At 44.1% G+C, this 19,979-nt stretch overlaps 1 protein-coding gene across 1 annotated transcript in view; it reads left to right on the plus strand.

Annotated features, from left to right (window-relative positions):
- LOC119968589 (glutamate receptor ionotropic, kainate 3-like) overlaps positions 1-19,979 on the plus strand; it is a 653,521-nt gene that overhangs the window by 302,419 nt on the left and 331,123 nt on the right. The window contains exons 9-10 of the mRNA XM_038801220.1: positions 3,627-3,740; positions 15,955-16,158. Coding sequence (XP_038657148.1) covers positions 3,627-3,740; positions 15,955-16,158 — 318 coding nt within the window. The remainder of the gene's footprint in view (positions 1-3,626; positions 3,741-15,954; positions 16,159-19,979) is intronic.

Here is a 19,979-nt window from a genome sequence, read left to right on the forward strand (position 1 = left end):
TTCTGAGATTTCTGGCCATGGTTGTTTCTACTGGAAATCCGTGCCTAATTTTTGCAATGTAGTTACTCCTCTGACTGAACTTCTAAAAACCCACAGGAAATTTCAATGGGCATTAGCATGTCAGGTGTGATTTGACAATCTGAAAACTATGTTAACCACCACATCAGTATTGGTGACACCTAATCATGCCAAGAAATTTAAGATGGCAATTGATGCGAGTGATGTGGGCATTTGTGCATTACTGCTGCCAGGAGATGACAAAAGAGTCGAAAGGCTTGTTCCTTATTTTACTCAGAAACTATATCTTCATCAGAAGGAATATTCAACCATCTAGAAGGAGACATTGAGTTTGCTATTGGCATTATAATATTTTGATATTTATGTTGCTAACAATTCATCAGAGACAATTGTAAATACAGGCCATTATCCATTCATTTTTTTGAAGAAGTTCAAAAATCAAAATGCAAGTCTGTTTGAATGAAGTTCATTTAACTTAAAAATTAAATACGTAGCAGGAAAAGAAATTGTGATTGCAGATGCTTTTTAATGACTTTGAGATGTGAGAAGACTGGGATGTTTGAAGGTGGAAAATAATGACTGAAATGGACGATACTCATGTTTAAATTTGTATGCTTAAATATAATATGATATGTAATTTGTACAATATTAGTGCTGTTTAGTAATTTGTATTGTTTCTAGTTGAAAGGCTTTGGAAAATGAAGTCATCTTATCATTTTGTTCATTCATTTCTTTAAAGGGGAGGCGTGATGAATAAAGGAATTTCAGACATATTGGGTCGGATTCTCCGACCCCTCCCCGCCGGGTCAGAGAATCGCCGGGGGGTGGCGTGAATCCCACCCTGCCGCTCCGACGTCCACTGCCGAATTCTCCGGTGCTGGTTTTTTGGCGGGGATCATGTCGTGCTGGTCGGGGGCCATTGGCAGTAGCCCCCCGGTGATTCTCTGGGCCCCGATGGGCCAAGCAGCTGCCAGTTTTCGGCTGGTCCAGCTGCCGTGAAATACACAAGGTCCATACCGGCAGGACCTGGCTCTGGGGCGGCCTGCGGAGTCCTCAGGAGGGCGTGGGGGGAACAGGCCCCATGGTGGCCTGGCCCGCGATCAGGGCCCACTGATCTGCGGGCAGGCCTGTGCCGTGGGGGGCACTCTTTTCCTCCGCGCTGGCCTCTGCAAAGGTCCGCCATGGCCGGTGTGGAGAAGAAACCCCCTGCGCATGCGCTCTCACGCATGAGCCAACTCGCGCCGTCCGACAGAGGCCCTTCGGTGCTGGTTGGTGTAGCGCCAACCCCTCCAGCGCCAGCCTAGCCTCCAGAAGTGCGGAGGATTCCGCAACTTCCGGTCGGCCCAATGACGGAGTGGTTCACGCCACTCTTTGGCACCGGTATGGCCCGCCCGCCGGTTGGGGGAGACTCCCGGCCATTGTATTATACGTATTTGGTGCAAAAAGGAGTAAAAGGCTGGGTTAGTGTGTAACTGCTGCAGTCATGGTTTTATAAAATTCCTGGTTTGAAAGGGAGCAGGCTTTTTGGAGACAAAGGTGTGAATAAAGCATTGTAGAAGTTGGGCTCATGGAATTTTATATATATAATGAGTGATTCCCGAGGAATAGATAATTAGAGACCCCCGCGCCACATTTCTGTTTCAGCACGTCGGCGGGATACTCCATTATACTGGCTGGTCAATGGGATTTCCCATTGTGGGGCAGCCCCATGCCGTCGGGAAATCCCCAGGCTGCCGACAAAATGGAGCATCCCGTCGGCGGAGAATCCAGTCCATTATGTTTAGCTTTATAAGAAAATGTAGTCAATGGGAAGAGACTGGGGCTGAAGCAGTCAATTGTTGAGTTTTCTGTTTTCAAAACTCAGTTAAAGATTTGACTGTGGACAGACAAGCAGCTTATGATATTAAAGTTACTAATGGTGTGTTGGTAATATATATATCAAAAATACATATTTTAATTAGGTTTTACAAACCCTGACTATGAAGAAATGGGTTAAAAAGTGGTCGGAAGTTCAGTGATTTTGGGAAGAAAAAAACACAGTAGAAAAAGCTGGGCTGTTGCCTCATGAGAATGGTCAAGTAATGAACAGAAACAAAGAAAAACAGGGAAGAGTTCAGTGTGTGTCAGACAGTGAAAATGGATATTTTTTAGTTCTCTGGGAAGACAAAGGTATAAGGCTAGTGACAGAGTAGTTAACTGAATCGTCAGTTATAGGACTCAGTAACGTGATCAGTTCAGTAGTGCTGCTCCTGAAACAGTGATTTTAAAGTGCTATAAATTTTGGGTGTCTTGGGGAGAGATACGCATTGGGTGAGAAACTTCAAGTGAATGCTCAAGAATTAATTGTAAGAAAATTGTTTATATGTGCGCCTGTCCCAAACCAGGAGCTTTTGTGTCATGCTAGGGATAACTCTTCACTGGTTTATGTGTCTGTCGAGATATTGCTGGGTCAAGGAATATTGGGAAATAGAATCACCTTCTTGTGTTTGTATTGAGATCTTTCAAACCTTTTAGTCTGGGGTAATATAGTTTATTTTTCTAGCTTTATTAAGTGTTTTATTTATTGTGTTCAAGGTTTATCAGCAGACACCTGTGAATTTCACCTTCCTCCAGTTTCTTAAAAGATTTAGGATCTATCATATCGGCTTTCATGCCGGGATATGAATTGTCCAGTGTTAACATCAGCTAGAGTTTTGGAATCACTCATTATATATATAAAATTCCATTAGCCCAACTTCTACAATGCTTTAATCACACCTTTGTCTCCAAAAAGCCTCTAGAGTCCCTGGTTTTTATGACTTTGTTTTTATTGTTTTTGTTTGGTTAACTCTCCCTTACTGGCTGTCGAATTGGCCCACACCCTGGTCACTCGCCTTCTCTGATCGAGCTAACCCAAAGTTCGTTGTCTCGAAACACTGTTCCACTTACGGAACTGGCAGGCTATGCACAGCAATCTGACTATGAGCGATCTTTCTGCTCACCAGGTTTTTATTTGAGCACTATTCCAGCACTGTGCCTTCAAAGCCTTTCTGTGCAGTCACCGGGCTGCGGCTTCATTGCCGTCTCAGTAGGGCATCGCGTGTAGCCTTATGCCATGTAGCACCATGTAAGACTGTTTACCATGTTGTACTTGTACCGAATCCTGCTGCCAGGCTGATCACTATATCATTCAGAAGCAGTAACTACTACACATTATGTCATGTTTTTTTAATAATGGAATAAATGCACCAATCACTCAAAAGGAATTAGGTAAACATTATTCATTAATTCTAGGCACGCTTAAACAGATATATATGGACAGAGAGCTGGAAGATAGCAGGGATGTAGAACCGGTACATTGCTTTAAAGCAAAAGTCAAACCAAAACATGTTCACATAGCATACTTCCTTTCTAGTGAATAGCATGGTGCTGTCCCTCAAAGGCATATTGTCACAAGCACTATTGAGTTTTGTTTACCACATGAACTAACATGTCAAGTATTAATCTTCTGAGATAGCCAGAGAAAAATGTACTTTTGATGTACAATTTTGAATATTACATTCTGTGACTTTACAATTATATGTCTGTGTTTGGTGATATTAAGTCTATTTTGGTCTTTTGTCACATAGATTGGAACCTGGGACACAATCAATGGCTTGAATATCACCGAGATTTCCAGAGGAAGAGGATCTAACATAACAGATTCATTGACAAATCGTTCATTGATTGTGACAACTGTCCTGGTATGTGATTTTGCTACAGATTTACTCTTTTCTTCTGAAAAGCAGTTGGTTTTAAGCAGACTTCTTCACAGCTTGGTGCAGAGATCCCATCTGTAGACTGAAATTAAGCTTTGTATTTCGAAATCCCAAATTTCAAAATCCAGATCCTGTGTTATCTTCAAGCATTTTACCTGTTACACTTGAAAATATGGGATCTATCAAATTCAGATCATAATCACTCCAGGTTCATAGTTTAAGAAACGCAGCCAGATACATTCAAATTTGAAATAATACAGCCAGTATTACTGCAGCAAACCATCTGTGACTCCTCAGACGCTGAAGCAGTTTACATGCTAATGCAGCAAGACCTGTAAAATATCTAGGCTTGGGCTGAGACGTGACAAGTAACATTCACAACACACAAGTTCCAAGGAATGACCATCTCCAATAAGAGAGAATCAAGCTATCATCACTTGACATTCAATAGCATCCCCCACTATCAACCTCCTGGGGGTGACCAATGATCAGAAACTGAACTGGACTAACCATAGAAATGCTCTGGCGACAAGAACAGGTCAGAGGCTAGGAAACCTGTGGTGAGTAACTCACTTCCTGACTCCTAATAGTCTGTCCATCACCTACAAAGTATAAGTCAGGAGTGTAATGAATGCAGCTCCAACAACACTCAAGAAGCTTGACGCCATCCGGGCCAAAGCAGCCTGCTTGATTGGCACCCTTTCCACAAACATTCGCTCCCTCCACCACCGATGCAGAGTAGCAGCTGTGTGTGCCATCTACAAGATGCACTGCAGGAACTCACCAAAGCTCCTCAAGCAGCAACATCTAAACCCACGACCACTACCATCTTGAAGGACAGCAGATGCATGCCAACACCACTGGAATTTCCCTTCCCTGTCACCCATCATCCTGACTTGGAACTGTATCGCCGTTCCTTCAATGTCACTGGATCAAAATCTTGGAACTTTTTCCCTATTAGCATAGTGGCTACACCTACATCACACGAACTGCAGTGGTTCAAGAAGGCACTTCACTACCACCTTCTCAAGGGCAAATAGGGATGGGCAGCAAATACTGGCCTAACTAGCAAAGCCCAAATCCCGCAAAAAATGAACAAAACATAAATACATTTTTAAAAAACCACTCACATCTTGCAATAGTACCTATTACACTGCCCTGTTCGTGATCTGCAGATATGCAACATGGGGGAGATGGATTGTTGATTGGGGTTTGCTGAATTCAATGTTCATTTTCACTCACCAAACTAATTTTCTCAAGATTGTTTTATAATATTTTAGATTGATCCAAATTACAACACAGGTACAACAATGGGGCCATAACAAGAGGAGCCTCCTGCGTGGGGGAAAGCACAAAGGGTTCAAAGGTGGAGTTGAAGGACTGATGGATTATTGTAGGGAATGGAAGCCCCATCCTCATCTAGTGCCATCTGTCACATTTGAAATGGATCGAAATTCAGACCCTTTTAAATCCTGTTGGGATCCAGCACATGCTTGTTAGAAGGGCCACAGAATTTTAACCAGTGCAGAGAGCGATTGTTTAGCTCATTATAACTGTTCTGGCTCTGGAATAAGCACTTACTTTGGGTTTTCTTTCCTTGCCCCATACCCTTTAAAACTATTTTTCCTTTTTCAGTTATTTATCAGTTTTCCTTTAAAAATAGTTTTCCTTCAGCCTCTGTGGTTGGTCCTGTTCAAACATTTCATTGTCTTCGGAAACTGATGTCTCTTGATCTCCCTTTGTTCTTTAAAATATGATATTAATCTTGTGCCATCCAGTTACTAATTCACCAAGCAGAAGAAATATTTTTTCTTGATCTATTTATCAATACCATTCATCACTTTGAGCACCTCGATAAAATACCCTCTTAGCTTTCCTTGCTATAATCAAAAGAGCTACAGTTTTCTCATCTATATAACTAAAGTCTTTTATCCTTCAGTAAATTGCTTTTGAACTGTCTCCACAGCCTTGACATTTTTCCTAAAGTAAAACGGCCAAAACTGGTGCAATATTCTAAGTTCAACCCCAATGACTTGCTTCTCTCCCATTTTTGTTAAACGTTGTATATGATGTCTCTTATTATTCTTCACAAGCTCTATCACTGCCTATCTCTCCAGATTAAATTTCAACTAATATCATACCGAGTGTAGAATCCCGACAGTGCAGAAAGAGGCCATTTGGCCCATCAAGTCTGCACCGACCCTCTGAAAGAGCACTTTACCCAAGCCCACTACCCTTCCCAACCCCAATAACCCATTAACCTAACATACACTTCTTTTTTGGACACTTTAGTCTGAGCAATCCACCTAACCTGCACATCTTTAGACTGTGGCAGGAAACCGGAGCACCCGAAGGAAACCCACACAGACACTTGAGAAAGTGCAAACTCCACACAGACAGTGACCCAAGGTTGGAATTGAACCCCGGTCCCAGGCGCTGTAAGGTAGCAGTGCTAACCACTGTGCCACCGTGCCACCCCAAATATATTAACCTGCCCGAGAAGATATTTGGAATCCACTTCACTGTTTACAACACTCAGGATTTTTTTGTGCCTTCTGAAAATTTTGATATTGTGCATGGGTCCAATTAATCATTTGTGGATACTGTTACAGGCGGGTGGGAGGGGGAAAGACCACTTTAAGAAACATGCATTTGCCACTTCTGCATTTCCTTGAAAACTTCTTCTCTCTGCCAATGCACTCTCTTTAATACAATGTTCCTTGATTTTATCAACAAGCCTTTTATGCAGCACTTTAGCAAATGCTGCTCCAAACCCTATTATAGAAAACCCACTGCAATTCCTTTATCGATATAACCTTCCATTTTGTGAGAAGTTATACTGAATTTGTCAGGTATAACTCAAACGTCACAAATTTATGATGACTGCCCGATTAATGCATTTCCTTCAGTATTAATGTAATTCTGTATTACAACCTCTCGAAGCCTAATCATTACCAACTAGGCTGACTGGTCTACAAATATGTGGTTTATTCTGTACTCTCCTTTGAAGCCACTCTACAGTTAATGTGTTACTCAAATAACACTGTGGGAGCTTTACTCTTCTCTGTTCTGGCTCAGTGCCTCACATAAACCCCACTTGAGAACAAAAATTTAGGTGTGCCCAGTGCAGTACTGAGGGAGTACTGCACTATCCAGGGTTCTGTCTTTGGATGAAATGTTATACTGAGTCCCCATCTTCACTCACATATTGACATAAAAATCTTATCACACTGGCCGGGATCTTCCGAAGAGCGACAATCATAGTTGAATTGCTGCTCTCTCGAATATTCCCCTGACTCAACACTGCTCCCTATTTCTTTCAGGATTGTCCAAGCCTGGCTTTCCCAGAAATGCGGAATAGAGTTGTGGGGAAGACAATCATACCCTCCTTTAACAGAACTAATGCTGTATGATGAATTTAAAGGTCCAGTTTGAATGCTAGTGAATGGATGGGTGAGTGAATAAATAAGTGAACTTCTGTTTGGTAACATGGTAGATTGGGTGAGGTAAGTGGGAAGGGTGGGCGTGGTAAGTGGTTAGGTGGTAGGTGGTTAGGCTGGGTAAGGTAGCAGGTGGTAAGTGGGAGGTAAGTGGGTGAACGGGTACCTGTGTTGGGTGACTAGTGGGTGAGATGGTAAGTATGTGAGGAATAATGTGGATGAGGCGGTAGATGGGTGAGGTGGCAGGTGAGGACGGCGAATTTTGGATCTGGGGATAGTCAGGTGGTCAGGGGGTAGTCAGGTCGTTTGGATTAGGAAGGCAGTCAGGTGGTTGGCGGGGGGGGGGGTGAGTGTGATTCGGTGGGATCAGTTTGGGGGTGGTCAGGTTGATGTCTAGTTGGGATGGATCATATGGTTAATCAGGTGATGGGGGTGCTGGTTGGCTCAGAGAGGCAATCGGGTAGTTGGTGGTCTACTTGATAAATTTTGGGGGCGTCGGGTGTCGGGAGGTAGTTGGGTAGTCAGGGAACGGGCTGGTCAGGGGTTAGTCGGGGCATCAGTGGAGTGATTGGGGGATCAGTTCTGGAGTTACCCAGGTGTCAGACTAGGTTTTAGTCAGCGTAATGTTTTATGGGCAAGTATTCAGGTAAGTACATCGTACTGTTACAAGCTTTTGATTCTAACTCAGAGTCGGAGATTTGTGGGGCAGGGGAATTTCCTATCGGAAGTTGAAACTTCCACGCAGTGCTCAAGGTTAGAATCTCTACAGGGTCCTTACGTTGCTCTTAGTCCAGAGACTGAAGATTTGGGCTAGTAGTTTGAAGAACAGCAGGACTGTTCTCCCTCGGGCCCTGCCCAACAACTATCTCTCAGTTACCCTCAATCAAGCAGATTATGTGATCTTTATCGCTTAGCTATTTATCGGAGTACAAATTCCTGTGTGCAATTTGGCCACTATTTTTCTTGTACTAAAACAGTGATACCAACTCAAAAGTGCTCCACTGGTTGTAAAATACTTTAAGCCATCCGGAAATCCTGAAAGGTGCCATGTGAAAGCACGGGGACCAGCCTCGGTTTTTGTGCTTGAGTCCTGGGCTGAATTTTCTGGTCCCGCGATGGCAAGGGTTGGGTCGGAATGTATAGCGAGCCAGCTAAAAGTTCATTGGCTTCAGTGGGACAAATTATCCCACCACTGGAGTGGGACTTGAACCCCAAATCCTCTGACTCAAAGATAACAAAAAAGGTTCCTGCATGATCAGTTCTTAGATTTTGGTCGTTAATGCTGTGAGTCAGCCACTAAGCTATAGTCAGACAACTCAGTGCTGCCGCCAGTCAGTCCCTGAACATGTTACTTCCTGTCCTGCACAGTTAATTTTAAAGTATTATTAATGATTGTGTGACAACCTTCCTATAAAGCTGGTGTATTTGCATATGACAAATAGGTCCAGTTTCTGCTGTGTTCCTGATTGTGTTTGAAGTTGCATTGATTAGGTTACAGTTCAAATTTCTGCTAAAATTAATTTGCATCAATTAAATTTATGGGGAAAATTCTTGAATCCATTATCAAGGACTTTATAGCGGAACATTTGGAAAGCAGTGGCAGGATCAGTCAGAGTCAGCATGGATTTATGAAGGGAAAATCATGCTTGACAAATCTGTTGGAGTTCTTTGAAGATGTAACCTGTACAGTTGACAAGGGGAAGCCAGTCAATGTGGTATATTTGGACTTTCAGAAAGCGTTTGACAAAATCCCACATAAGAGATTATTGAGCAAAATTAAAGCGAATGGGATTGGGGGAAATGTAAATGAGTGGATAGAAAACTGGTTGGCAGAAAGGAAACAAACAGTAGGAATTAATGGGTCCTTTTCAAATTGGTAGGCAGTAACTAGTGGGGTGTCACAGTTCCCGTACCAGCCTCCCCGGACAGGCGCCGGAATGTGGCGACTAGGGGCTTTTCACAGTAACTTCATTGAAGCCTACTCGTGACAATAAGCGATTTTCATTTCATTTTCATTTCACAGGGATCGGTGCTGGGACCCCAGCTATTGACAATTTATATTAATGATTTGAATGAGGGAACAAAATGTAACATTTCAACGCTTGCAGATGATACTAAGTTAAGTGGGAGGGTGAACTGCGACAAGGAGGGGCGGCACAGTGGGTTAGCCCTGCTGCCTCACGGCGCCGAGGTTCCAGGTTCGAACTCAGTTCTGGGTCACTGTCCGTGTGGAGTTTGCACATTCTCCCCGTGTTTGCCTGGGTTTCATCCCCACAACCCAAAGATGTGCAGGCTAGGTGGATTGGCCATGCTAAATTGCCCCTTAATTGGAAAAAATGAATTGGGTACTCTAAATTTATTAAAAAAACAAACCAAAAAAAAAACTGTGACAAGGGTACAGCGATCCTAAAGCATGATCTAGACAGGTTGGGCGAGTTGGCATATCAACGGCAGATGCAGTATAATTTGGATAAGTGTGAAGCGATTCACTTTTGAAGCAAAAACAGGAAGGCAGGTTACTACCTGAATGGTTTTAAATTGGGAGAGGGGAGTGTGCAGTGGGACCTGGGTGTTCTTGTACACTGAAGGTAAGCATGCAGGTGCAGCAGGTAGTAAAGAAGGCTAATGGTATGCTGGCCTTCATTGCGAGAGGATTTGAGTATAGAAGCAAAGATGTGTTGCTGCAATTATCCAGGGCCTTAATGAGGCCACACCTGGAGTATTGTGTGGAGTTTTGGTCTCCTTCTCTGAGGAAGGATGTTCTTGCTCTCGAGGGAGTGCAGCGAACGTTTACCAGACCTATTCCAAGGATGGCGGGACTGTCATATGAGGAGAGATTGACTAGGTTGGGATTGTTCTCTCTGGAGTTCAGGAGAATGAGGGGGGATCTCATAGAGACTTATACAATTCTGACAGGAAGAGACAGGGTAGATGCAGGGAAGATGTTACCAATGATGGGTGTGTCCAGAACCAGGAGTCACAGTCTGAGGATTCAGGTAAAACCATTTCGGACAGAGATGAGGAGACATTTCTTCACCCAAAGAGTGGTGAGCCTGTGGAATTCATTACCACAGAAAGTAGTTGATGCTAAAACATTGAATATATTCAAGAGGCGGCTAGATACAGCACTTGGGGAGAATGGGATCAAAGGCTATGGGGAGAAAGCAGGATTAGACTATTGAGTTGGATGATCAGCCATGATGGTGATGAATGGTGGAGCAGGCTCTGAGGGCCAAAATTCCTCCTCCTGCTCCTATCTCTATGTATCTACGTATAATCACAAATTACAAAGCTTCAATGAACTAGCATAGTTGGGCAGCAGGTTAGAAGATAATTGATTCTCTTACATATTAAAAAAAAAACTTTGGTGTATTTAAAGGTGGTAACCTGGATCAGTATTATTAATACAGCTGAAAATAGGTTCATGAGTAAAACTAATAATTGTTAACAATAGTTCCAGTACTTTACTCTGAAATAACTGATTTGCATTCACTGAAAAAGATAAAAACTATTCTGAACCGCTCAATAGCTTATTTGATGTGCGCCGGTCAGCCTCTTCAAATACCTTTGGCATGCAAGAAACTACCTCAGCATGTCTACCAGTGCCTGACTGAACACTTAGGAAAACAAGAGCAATTTGAGGAGCCTTCACTAACCAGGGCAATTGGTAGAACCTTGCATAGACCTGGGCCCTGATCAGTTTTGCAGAAAACACAAATGTAAATAGAGTGGGGCGCAACTGACTCGCGTTTAGAATTCTCTGATCTTTTGTGCTGATTCTGTCAATTTAATGTGGATGGCGCTGATGCTACTGAAGTAAATAAACTGATACTGTACCTCACAATCTTGAAAATAAAATTGCGCTTCAGGCAAAAATTCTAAATACAATTTGTTATCATAAAATAAAGTTTCTAAGCAAAATGGCACCGATTATTAAATTTTCTGCCAGGATTGAAATGTAGGTATAAAGGAAAGTGAGGAAAATATTTAACGTATTCCTGAAGTAATCTTGCAGCCTATAAAACAATGAAATTGAGAGGTAGAAAATGCTGCTGTGAAATCTATTATTTTTTTCTGAAGTGTTGTCTGAATGGATGCCCTCTTTATTTTCAGTATCAAATTTTCTATTACAATGTGAGTCAGCGGTTAACATAATTCATCAAATAAAATAAGGACACCTTCAAATCAAAATCTATTGATTATGCTCATCATGGTGAGCATAGTAGAGATCACAGAGAAAAACATCAATTCTAGGAATTCAATAAAACCCAATTCTACGACCAACAGTCATGATTAATCTTTGTCTTAGCAAAATGTAATGCCGTGAAAGGAAGCGAGGGCAATAATAAATAGGTTAACAACCTTTGTAGAGTTTGACACAAGCACAATTCTAACACTAATCTAGCTAACAGGGTGAGGGATGGCCTTCCAGTTGGTGCATTGCCTTATCAATGGATGTTTGAATAATTCAATGCGTTCCCATAGGGGTGATTGAACGTAGAATTTTTTTTTAATGCTGCTCTTCAGTGACGAAAATCATAGCCTCAGGAACGGAGAATCCAGCCTAAGTGCCTGAGTCAACGTAGGATCTGTGGTGTTTCACGACGGAAAAATCGGCGCGAACCCTCACCTATTGCAGTACAGATGAGGGGCTAGCACCGGCGCAATGTGAAACACCCATGGATCATATGGAAAATGTTCGGAGAATCATCAGGTCCTAGGCGGACTGGGTGTGTCAATTACAAGGAGTCACGATTTCAAGGTGAGAGGGGGAAAGTTTAAGGGAGATGTGATTGGAAAGGTTTTTACGCAGAGGATGGTGGGTGCCTGGAACGCTTTGCCAGCGGAGATGGTAGAGGCAGGCACAATAGCATCATTTAAGATGCATCTAGACAGATATATGAATGGGCGTGGAACAGAGGGAAGTAGATCCTTGGAAAATAGGTGACAGGTTTAGATAAACGATCTGGATCGCTGCAGGCTGGGAGGGCTGAATGGCCTGTTCCTGTGCTGTAATTTTCTTTGTTCTTTGTTCAGGCCATGCATGTGCAGGGCTGACAAGCTGCAGCCGCGCACGCCTGCACCCCCACCACTCGCATCGGTTAATATGGCACCAGCCGTGCTGGACCGCATACCCGGGCACCCCGACCCCATAGCCCACCTCATGGCTGCACCCCACCACTCCCACCAGCCCTAGCAGAAGCTCTCTGCCAGCGGCTTGGATCTCAGCCGAGTGTGGTGGCACTGGACACTGTCAGGAACTCGGCCCATCGGAGGAGGAGCATTGCAATGACACACTAACGGGGATTCGACTGCTCACAGCGCATGCACTCATGACGCTGATTTGGAGGGGGCGGAGCATCGCGAACCGGTATCAAACCGGCGCCAGCCCCAATTCCAGCATCAGGAACCATCCTCCACCCAATTGCCGTTCTCGATTTTGGCATCCGGCTATGGAAAATTCCACACCCTGGGCTGGGTTCTCCCGCAACTGGCCGGATGGCCCGACGCCAAGAGTGGCGCACACCAGCGGGAGGATATAAATGAATGCAAATGGGTCTTCAGGGCCTATTCCAATAACTAAGTGCATTGCAATGACCCAAGCATGTGATTGCAATGCACTTACCTCTCTTTGATGTGGTCAATGTTTAAACATTGAGGTTTCACCACTGAGAGTCACTCATTCATGGAGTATGATGAATGAATCAAGGATGCAGTATTTTATGGAAGCTGTCGATCACAGCCCACTACTAAAAGTGAATGAATGGCTTTCAGCTAATGGATCAAAAGGTTTTAAACAAAGGTCACAATTGTTCTCTTTCCAGGAATGGACATGTGAAAATTCCAGATAAGTGTTACAGCTGTAATTTTGTTCACTGCCTGGACTGCTCTCTAGCATCCAGACAGGGCCTCTTTTCTGGGTGAGGGGAGTGGGGTGGGGAGAGGCCATCTGGGAGGAACCATGGGGAGGTCCCTGGGAGGGTCCCTATAGTTAGGGTGCCTCTGTGGGGGTCCCTTTATGTAGGAGGACTCTGTGGGAGGGGTGTGCCTTTAGTTTGTGTGTCTCTCTGGGGGAATAGTTCCCATACTGCTGTGAACATGGGATTTGGTCAGGAATGACTCATGTAGGTTATGATGTTATTTATCTCTTTCTTGTGAGTTTAAATAATGTGGGTAAGAGTTTAAAATGGCGCAAAGGTACAGACAAACATAAGGAACATCTAAACAAGGAGCAGGAGTAGGCTATTCAGCCCATCGGGCCTGCTCTGCCATTTAATACGATCATGGCTGATCTGATAATAACCTCAGATCTGCATCCCAACCACTCCCAATAACCTATCACCCCCTTTGTTTATCAAGAATCTATCATACCGGAGGTGCTTTAGCCAATCTCGCCATAGCAGGCTGGGGCCGTCCCTCGGACTATTGCCAAGAATAGATTTGCAGTATTGTCCCCCATACTCCCTGAGGACCTCTGAAGTGCCCACAGTCTCCAACGGCTCACCTGTGTACATTGCCAATCTCGTGTCCATGTCCCATAGGATACCCGCACAACCATGGTCGAATGTGTGTCAGCTTCCCACGGACACTGCAGCCACAGCATCCAGCTCCATGAGGATTGGGAGCCCATTGACCCTGATTGTGACTTGATCGGTGCCAGTTTTGGCACAGCGATGCAATCTAAAAGTTGGTGGTTATCTAAGTTGACACCCACGGAATGGGTCTGCCCCCGTGGGCAGTCATCAGGGGTGTAGCGGTGGGCGGGTGGGCTTCCTTTCTAGTGCAACTCCATTCGGCTTTCCGGTCACTGAAGGGCCCTCCTCATCGATGGACCACAGGGACTGCTCCTCAGGAGCGCGTCGACAATAGTCCTGGTCTCAGGGCAGGTGACCCCGACAGTCTGGAACTTCTGCTCGAGGAGGAAGGGGTGCTCTGTGCTCTGTTTGTCACCCAAGGTTCAGGATGCCCAGCCCGCACAGCTCCCGCACCCCTTGCTCTGCCCATTTCCTGGATTGGTTGATTTCGGCCGCCGTCTGTAAATCTAGCTGGGACTCAGACAGCAAGCGCTTTTGGGGTCCCGCATTCCAGATGCAGCAGACCAAACAGTCTCTGAGTGACTCCAATAGAGTCAAACCAAACTCGCAAAGTTTGGCGAGCTTTTTCAAAGGGGCTAGGAATTTGGCCACCGATTCTCCCTGGTTCTGGGTGGCAGTGTGGAATCAAAAATGTCTCACTCTGATGGGCAGCATTAGATTAAAGTGGTTACTCGCCAACGAGACCAACTCCGTGAATAGTAGGTAAGTTCAGGTAAGTTAAGGTAGGTCAAACATTTGATGATGCTGTACGTGGCAGCTCCACAGATCATGAGGAGGGTCACTGTCTGCCTTTCATCACTGATAATGGTTTTGAGATGAAAAAAGTACTGCATCCTCTCAATATATTGGTTCCAATCGCCCATCTCAGTGACAAATGCCTCTAACTTACCAATAAGTGGCATACCTGTTGCCTGGTTAGAAGCCTCCTGTGGCCTGTTTGAAGTAGGCTGGGTCTTGAGGAAATGGTGTCTCCTGTAGCTCCACTTTACCCTCGTTGCCAGTGTAAGATCCAAACAAGCGACCACAAGGAAGCAATGATGGATTAGAACAAAAAAGCTTTTATTAGACTTACTCACTACACACTCTGTGCCTTGAAGGGTCTCCAGTGCCCAGCCCACATTCGGGCTGGGGTTCCTATGTCCCAGGGAACCTAATGGTGACGCTGTGGCCTCATGGCGGATTATAACATATAACCTCCTTACTTCTGGATTCAGTTCCCCTCGCAATAAATGGTAACGTTCTATTAGCTTTCCTAATTCCTCGTTGTACCTCCGTACGAGCCTTTAGTGATTCATGGTCTGTGATAGTGATGGACCATGTATCCTTTATTGTTATTTTTTTTTAAATCTTCTGATATTATACATCAAAATTACACTTTCTTGATTCTCCTCAAGTCTTGTTGAAACCATTTTACATTGCTCTCATATTCTCTCCATTAAACGGTTTGCTCAAAGCAGCTCCTAATTACTGTTACCCTTGCAATCTTTGAAAAACACCACCTACTTCAACACCATTCATTCTGAAAGCTTGTCAGATAGGTGTCAACTACTCAACGATATCAGGCCAATACTAATATGTCAAGCACATTGCCTAATTTGGTCACAGTTAGCAAAAAATGGATAGAGCTAATCACTGAGCATCAAAATAAATGGGATTGTACGAATCTGTATAATTGTTCATACCGTGCGGGTAAAATCGGCATTACCTTTATGGATCTTGTGAAAATTGGCAACTGAGCTCCTCCTTCTCTATTAATAATATTTTAAGAGCAGTGTGTATTCTGTCATCATCAAGGTTAAACCTCAAAAGGACAATCAACGATCAGCTACCTGACATTGAGGAACCATAAAGATATAATACGTTTATTATGGCACGCACATAGGACCATTTGTTGGGTAATGCTGGGCAGTATTATATCTGGAATATATAAGAATCTGAATAAATGAAGCTTGACACAGAAAAGGTATATGAAGACACATAAAAGGGAGGAAACCATTATCTAATTGGCTTCAGCCTAATTTTAGGACTTCATAAAGCTCACTTACTCAGTAAACGTAATTTATTATTGTCATTCACCTAGGTAGGACACGTTTCCAAAGTAAATGCTTCCAGCATTGGAAGTGACCTTGGCAATTAACTGTTGCTAATTTGACTTGTTCGCAGGAGGAACCATATGTCATGTTTAAGAAGTCTGACAAGCCACTCTCTGGTAATGACCGATTTGAAGGATACTGTATTGATCTGCTGAAGGAGTTATCCAGTATCCTGGGCTTTGTTTATGATATCCAGCTGACACAAGATGGAAAGTATGGAACTGCAGATGACAAGGGGCAGTGGAATGGCATGGTGAAAGAGCTCATTGATCACGTGAGTAATCTAGGGATTTTTGATAAGATTTGACATCATTTTGTTTATGAGCACTCAGGCATTGAGCTTGGGACTTGATTTGGATTGATATCTGAAGGTTCAGCACCTTCACCCTTTCTCTGGTGGGCAGTACATAGCGAACTAGAATGTGGAGACCGTATGAAATCATGGATCCGAACTCTGTTAAGCCGGGGCTCTGTAGTATTTCAGGCATCGCAGATTTTTTAACATGCCGGATTTTAGTTGCAAAATCAACAATCAACACTTGAAAACTTAAAATGAATTAAAGTTAAATCACAGGGCTTTAACTAAGGAGCATTGTCAAGATTTTACTCAATGTTGGTTGAATTTTAAGTAAGTTGAGAATTATTGTCACCTTACATATAAACGGTAAGGTTGATGGATTATGAGTGTAATTGAGACTTACCTTAGAAAGTTTTGAAAAAACCCTCCAAAAACAGATGTTGACTTGGACACGAGTATGAAATTAAACATTGCTGTGCATGTGGGCAGTCGCCAATTACAAATGTAATCAGTGTCTAACACAGAATAGACTTGTCCTAAACTCCTGTGCATCTTTGCAACACAGCCCATATTGCCTGCTTGATCCTTGCACCCATTTATAAAGTAGCAGTAAATAAAACATGTATTTGTGGAGTGGAATACTGGGCTGACTACGAATGTGACTGCAGTAAGTTGTAGCTGAAATGGATCAACTTTACACGCCACGGATGTGCAAAGTTGTCAGAGTCTGGGTCAACTTATAGGTCATGATTTGCAGTTATTGCCAACCTACTTTTTTCTATTTGCACCAGTAGACGGAGCTCAGCACAAGAGCGATGTAGGTTAGTTTATGAAAGACTCTGGGCTGGATTCTCCATCGGTGGGATCCTCCACATCGCCGGCAGCACACTCACACCCGCGGATTTCCCGACGGCATGTGGGTGGCCACAATGGGAAACCCCATTGGCCGGCTGCCAGGATGGAGGATCCCACTTCCGAGGGGGGAGCGCCCCACCAGAAAATGGGTCTGTCGGGATGGAGAATCCCGTCCTCTGTCTATGATGAAGAAACCCAATGCTTGCCAGTTGATTCTGGCGAGACACTGACAGTCACAGAGATACCTGTTGGCCTTCAATTATTTGCTTCACAAAAGGAACTTCCCTTTTAATTCATTCCCAGGATGTGGGCGTCACTGATCAAGCCAGCATTTGTTGATCATTGACTTCAATAGAAAAGAAAATCAAGCAAAGTGTAAAAATGAATGACTAATTGCACCCAATTAGTGCTCTCCCCAAAATGAATTTCCCAATGGGTTCAGAAGTTTCAAATGTGTGCATGTCTCCAGCATAATATTTGCCCAAAATTTGCACAGGTTTGCACTCTCCATCAGTGAGATGGGTATACAGCAGGAAGGGTGGTCTTCTGTTTTCAGCACTGAGATAAGGGCAGCACGGTAGCATTGTGGATAGCACAATCGCTTCACAGCTCCATGGTCCCAGGTTCGATTCCGGCTTGGGTCACTGTCTGTGCGGAGTCTGCACATCCTCCCCATGTGTGCGTGGGTTTCCTCCGGGTGCTCCGGTTTCCTCGCACAGTCCAAAGATATGCAAGTTAGGTGGATTGGACATGATAAATTGCCCTAAGTGTGTAAAATTGCCCTTAGTGTTGGGTTGGGTTACTGGGTAATGGGGATAGGGTGGAGGTGTTAACCTTGGGTAGGGTGCTCTTTCCAGGAGCCGGTGCAAACTCGATGGGCTGAATGGCCTCCTTCTGCACTGTAAATTCTATGATACATGACTGGGCACACTAAATGATGCTTTACTTATGTGGAAAATGGTATTCCCCAAGACAGGGTTCACAACTTTTAAAATATAATTTTACATTCCGAGCATGGACACATACATAAAAACCATTAATATTGTAATAGATGCCCTTAATCCAACAGGAACTGGTATATAAAAATGTTCTTTCTGTGCAAAACCCTTCTGTGGAATGCAGCCAATATGTCAAAGGTGCAAAAATCAGTGGATGAACCATAGTAGTCCAACAGAATCTTACATGATTCTGCAGCCAGTTTTTGACTTTTGGTTAATAGATCTGGTCCGAACGTGAGGTAGCTGTTTAAAGCCCAGTGGTGTAATATACTTTACTATTACCTCACTTCCAGTGGCACTAGAAATTACATCCATCCAATTTGAGAACACTTTATACTTGAGAGGATGGAGACAGTTGTGAGTTTTCTGAAATCATCTGTGCATAATACAAGTGAGGTCTATGCTGGGAAAAGTAGGGTTAATGGTACAGTGGAATTGTGGGAAGGAGAAGTGCCAGTCATTAATAACACTAAAAATATTAACTCCATCTTTTGCTTGTCACGTCTGTGCTCAAATAAATGTGTACATGTAACTTTAACTGTAATTTCAGCAAATCAGTGTGTCTAATTATTTAATGCGTAATGTACAAAACATTACAGAACAAGCAGTAAGTTCTCATCACCTTTAATAAGTGACACCCTTTGCAGATAATTCAGCACTAAAAGTGTCACAATGACAGACAAGGCCAGTGAAATATCAAGGCAATGCAATATTGTTGCAGGTGCTGTCTTTCAAATGCGAGGTTGAACTAAAATCCTGACTGCCTGTTCAGGAGGATATAAATGGCCCCATGAAATTTCTCGAGAAGGGGAGATCTCCTGGTGTCCTGGAAAATATTTATTCCTCAATGAGTGCTGCAATATTGCTACTATGTTGTAGAAGTCATTGGATTTGGCAGTAAAATCATGGGCGGGATTCTCTGGTCGTGTTCGGCGATCGGCCGGAGAATACCCATTCCAACCAAATAGGAGGTGGCGTTGCTTTTGCGATGCCCCGCCCCCCTCCAAAGCAGCATACTTGCAGAGTACGCCGCGCGCCGTATCGAGGGCCTGAGGACGTTGCCTGAGGCCCAACCCGTAATGCTCCGCCCCCGACCGGCTGTGTTCCCGATGGCATGGGTCTCTCACGGTCTCACCCATTGGGAACTCGGCGTGGCGGTGACGCACTCACTCCAGCATCGCCGAAGTCGGTGAAGGGCCAATCCGAGGGCAGAGGAGACTTTATCAGGGGCTGGGGGCACTTTTACGGGGTGAGTCGAGGCTTGGGAGCCGACCAAAGGGCTGAACTATTTTGCAGGCTGGGTCAATGCGCGGCCGGCGCCATGATGCACGGCGCGGCTGCTGCAGGCCACCGCTGTTCGCATGCAGGGCCACGGACCAGGAAATACTCCGGGCCATATCAGTAGCTAGAGCTGGGTGCTCTACGCTGCCGGCATGCTACCCCCCAGCCAAACGGAGGATCGGCGGCCGTTTTGCGCCAAATTTCCGGGCGTAAAAAGCCATCGTTCCCATGCCGGTGAGAGGACATAGCCTCAGAATCGGAGAATCCAGCCCCATGTTTGTGAAAGCTGTGGCACCCTACTGCTGTGAAGATTAAATTGACTGGATTGACAGATTATTTATCGAAATGATTACACGTTGTGGGACCTTGCTGTTTGGTTGCCGTGTTGCTCATATTTCAAAAAATAATTTGCTGATTGTTGTTATGATCTTTGGAAAACCTTAATTTTAAATAAGAAAAGCAAACACTGATTATTAACAGAATGAGCTATGCCACAGGATTTCACATTTTAAACAAAAGCTTTTACTGCACAAGAATTTAAAAAAGCAAGCACTACTAACTTAACATTACATTTTCAGCTACATGGTGGCGCAGTGGTTAGCACTGATGCCTCACAGCGCCGAGGACCTGGGTTCAATTCCTGCTCCGGGCCATTGTCCATGT

Source organism: Scyliorhinus canicula, chromosome 1, assembly GCF_902713615.1.
Source record: "Scyliorhinus canicula chromosome 1, sScyCan1.1, whole genome shotgun sequence".
NCBI lineage: Eukaryota > Metazoa > Chordata > Chondrichthyes > Carcharhiniformes > Scyliorhinidae > Scyliorhinus > Scyliorhinus canicula.